Source organism: Eurypyga helias, unplaced genomic scaffold (genome assembly GCF_000690775.1).
Source record: "Eurypyga helias isolate BGI_N326 unplaced genomic scaffold, ASM69077v1 scaffold25623, whole genome shotgun sequence".
Classification (NCBI taxonomy): domain Eukaryota; kingdom Metazoa; phylum Chordata; class Aves; order Eurypygiformes; family Eurypygidae; genus Eurypyga; species Eurypyga helias.
In genome coordinates, this window is record NW_010243553.1 from 6,206 (window position 1) to 9,318 (window position 3,113).

Consider the following 3,113-nt stretch of genomic DNA (forward strand, 5'->3'; position numbering starts at 1 on the left):
GCCAAGCCACAATGGGGAGCAGCCAGCACAGTGCCACCCCCCTCCTCGCCCAGCCCTGCTCCCAGGGGAAGCCCTGGGTGGTTACTTGTCCAACCTGGGCGGGTTGGGGTTCCTGGGCCACGCAAGAACTGCAACTTTGGAAGTGTCCTGCCAGGAAGCTGAGAGATGTACTTGCAGGGCAGTAAAAGCATGGATTGCGCTGTTGGCCAACCTGACCATTTCCATGAGATCCAAAGCTTTTCTGTTAACCCCAGGAAAGCAAGGGCAGCCGGCAGGATGTCCAGTGAGAAATGCCTGGAGTCTGTGGCAAGCAGGGACAGGGCAGGTATGCACCCTGTGGGGCAGGAGCACGTGGCTTACCAGGGTTTTTCTGAGGTGCACATGCGTGGACCCTATGGAATGGTGCACCAGGTTCCGGTCTTTCCGTCCATGTGGGAGTGTGAGTGAGAGCAAACCCCATCTCTGCTGGCCTGTGGCTTAGGGAGGCAGGCAGGTGGGCAGCGGAGGCACTTGGTAACCTCACTGTGGGGGATTTCTATTTGTTGCAAATCACAAGCTGGACATGGCAAAGGTTCCTTTCCTATCAGGGCAGGCCCTGTAACCGGAGGGTGCCGGAACCACCACGGCCTTGTGCTGGTGCCGCAGGCGATGCAGCCAGTGGGCAGGGGCAGAGAAATGCTGGCGGCGGCAGCTGGAGGGAGTGGAAAGGGATTGTCACACCAAAATGCCCCATGCGGCATTCCCCCCCGGCATGCTGGGTGCTGACTGGAGCTCAGCGATGGGTCCAGCATGGGCAGCGTGGGACAAGCCAGCGCTTCCTCTGGCTGCACTGTCGGGCACAACCTGAGGGACAGCAAGACAGCCTGGTACCTGCTGTAGTGCGGGGACTTGGCTTCAGACAAGAAACGCTGAAATAATACAGCACTGGTAACTATAGAAATGGCAGAATTCTGACTTTAAAAGAGCGATGCTTTCAGTACTGATGAATAAAGAAGGACCCATGGAGCTGGTTGATGTGATGTGCCATACAGACAGGTAAAAAAGTGTTTAGCTGTCACTATAGATGAGATCAGTGTCTATATTCTACCATTGAAATAAATGAGCGAGTAAGCTCTCTCTGTATGCTTCAGGGCACAGAGCAGGTCTCACAGGGAGCTGAGGAGCAACCATCCCTTGGGGCATCCTGGTTTGCTTGGGGATTTCTACACTTAACTCAGTGAGGAACTTGCTACTGGCCCCAGATGTGCGCTGCACAGGACTGTTTCCGTGGTGCTTCTTCCCTGAATCAAAACCCTTTATTTTTTTCCTTGTCTCTCATTTTAAAAGCTAAGATCTTGTTTATGGGTCAGCCTTTTCCCCTGGTACTTTCTTTCTATTCTCATGTGGTATCACATACCAACCAAACAACAAATAGAGATACCACCATCCCACCGCTGTGTACACATTCCTGTATGGAGAGCTCATGAGACAAAATTCCTTACATCTGTCCTCTGTCTAGCTCTGATATCTGCTGAACACCTCTGTGAAACTTTACTGATGAACTTCCAGCTCCCTGGAGGTGAAGCACTGTGCTGGTTTGATGGGGTCCCAGAGTCCCCAGCAGCAGCAGGAGAGAGCGTGAGGGGGCACGGGTGTGAGGAGGAGGGACAGTGACTGATGTCCCTGAGCGCATCCCAAGACACTTGCTTCATTTCTCCGATAAAGACCTTCAGACCCCCCTGAGAGAAACCCATCGGGAACTGAAAACAGGCCGACAGCAGCAGGCAAGTATTCACCAGAGACTGATCCTCTACAGCTCCTGTATCTCGAGAGGGACTGGCGGCTGTCACTCACCTCTGTGCACATCGTCTCTGCGGCGCTGGATGCTCTGCAGCTCACACAGGCGAGAGTTGTGAAAATCAAACAGTAGAGATCACGGGCCATGACAGAGGGAGGTGGGTTGTCAAAATGGATGATCTTGTGCTATCTTCCCTTGCTGAAAGCGAGACAGAGCAGCAAAGGTCAGACAAACTGGATGAGCTGGCTAGAAAGAAGGTCGTAAGGAAAAGAAACACTTGCTGAACCTCACGGGTTCAGTGTGACCAAAACAGTAGCTTTGGAGTGAAAGAGGAACTTCCCTGCTTTAAATATAGTCAAACGACTGTGCAGTGACACTCTTCTGGGGCAGAACATTTTTTTTTAAAAATTGAAAGTGGGGGAAATGTGTCTTTCTGCATGTGTAGAGCGAAACGTTTCCACTAAGTACAGTGGAGTTAGGTCAGCGTGAAGAAGAAAAGGGCAGATAAGACTGCAGTGTTCGATGCTATGGAAAGTTTGAGTCAAACAAAATTTGGTGCATTGCTTGTGAAAGTCACAAGAACTTGTAAAACAACTGAACTGCAGGCACAAGATCGTGCCTGTATTGCTGGAAAAAGGATGACAATGCTGAAACACGCCCCTCTCATTAGAAAGGGTAAAGGTGAAAAGCAATAGTTCAGTTGGAAAATGAACTCTTTTCTTCTTGTGTTTAGATTGCAGGTAATGATTAGTTTCCTGAAGGGGGATGATATCGCTAACCATCTCTGAGATGGGCATATGTGTGACAGCTGCAGGGGGTCTGGTACTCACTGCCCTGACAGTGCTGAGTCAGCAGTCTTTAGCCAGCCAGCTCAGCCTTTCCCTTGTTAAATGGCTGAGTTATTACCTTGATAAATTTAAGGCTTAACTTAACAGGCTTCTTCACCACCTAGTAGAGAAAGGCGTGGTGGAAACATACTGGGCTCAGCGAACTTGCCCCAGCACGATGGGGAGAGGCCAGGTGACCTGAACCACAGAGCTGATCCAATCCCAGTAACCCAACTGAGGTTGGCGAAGCTTCAAGCAATCAAGATGCCGTCTGGTGAGCATCAAGCTCAACATCTGGGAAGACAGAGACATCTGGGCTTCTCTGGCGCCAAGGACACGCACAAAATCAGTGGCTTCAGCTCTGAAGTAGCGTGTGAAGGCGACAGCCGCACTGGTAGCTGGAGTTGGTGTGTCCGTCGGGTTGTACCTGACCTGTGCTGTGCTCATTGCTGCAGGTGGCTGGGGAGAGGGGAGCAGTCAGGGTGGCAGAAGCAAAGCTTAAAAACCAG

The 3,113-nt window shown here is 51.3% G+C and overlaps 1 protein-coding gene across 1 annotated transcript in view; it reads right to left on the reverse strand.

Moving 5' to 3' along the window:
- CD180 (CD180 molecule) overlaps positions 1–1,923 on the reverse strand; it is a 5,481-nt gene extending 3,558 nt beyond the window's left edge. The window contains 1 exon segment of the mRNA XM_010149473.1: positions 1,834–1,923. Coding sequence (XP_010147775.1) covers positions 1,834–1,923 — 90 coding nt within the window.
- Positions 1,924–3,113: the final 1,190 nt, after the last annotated feature.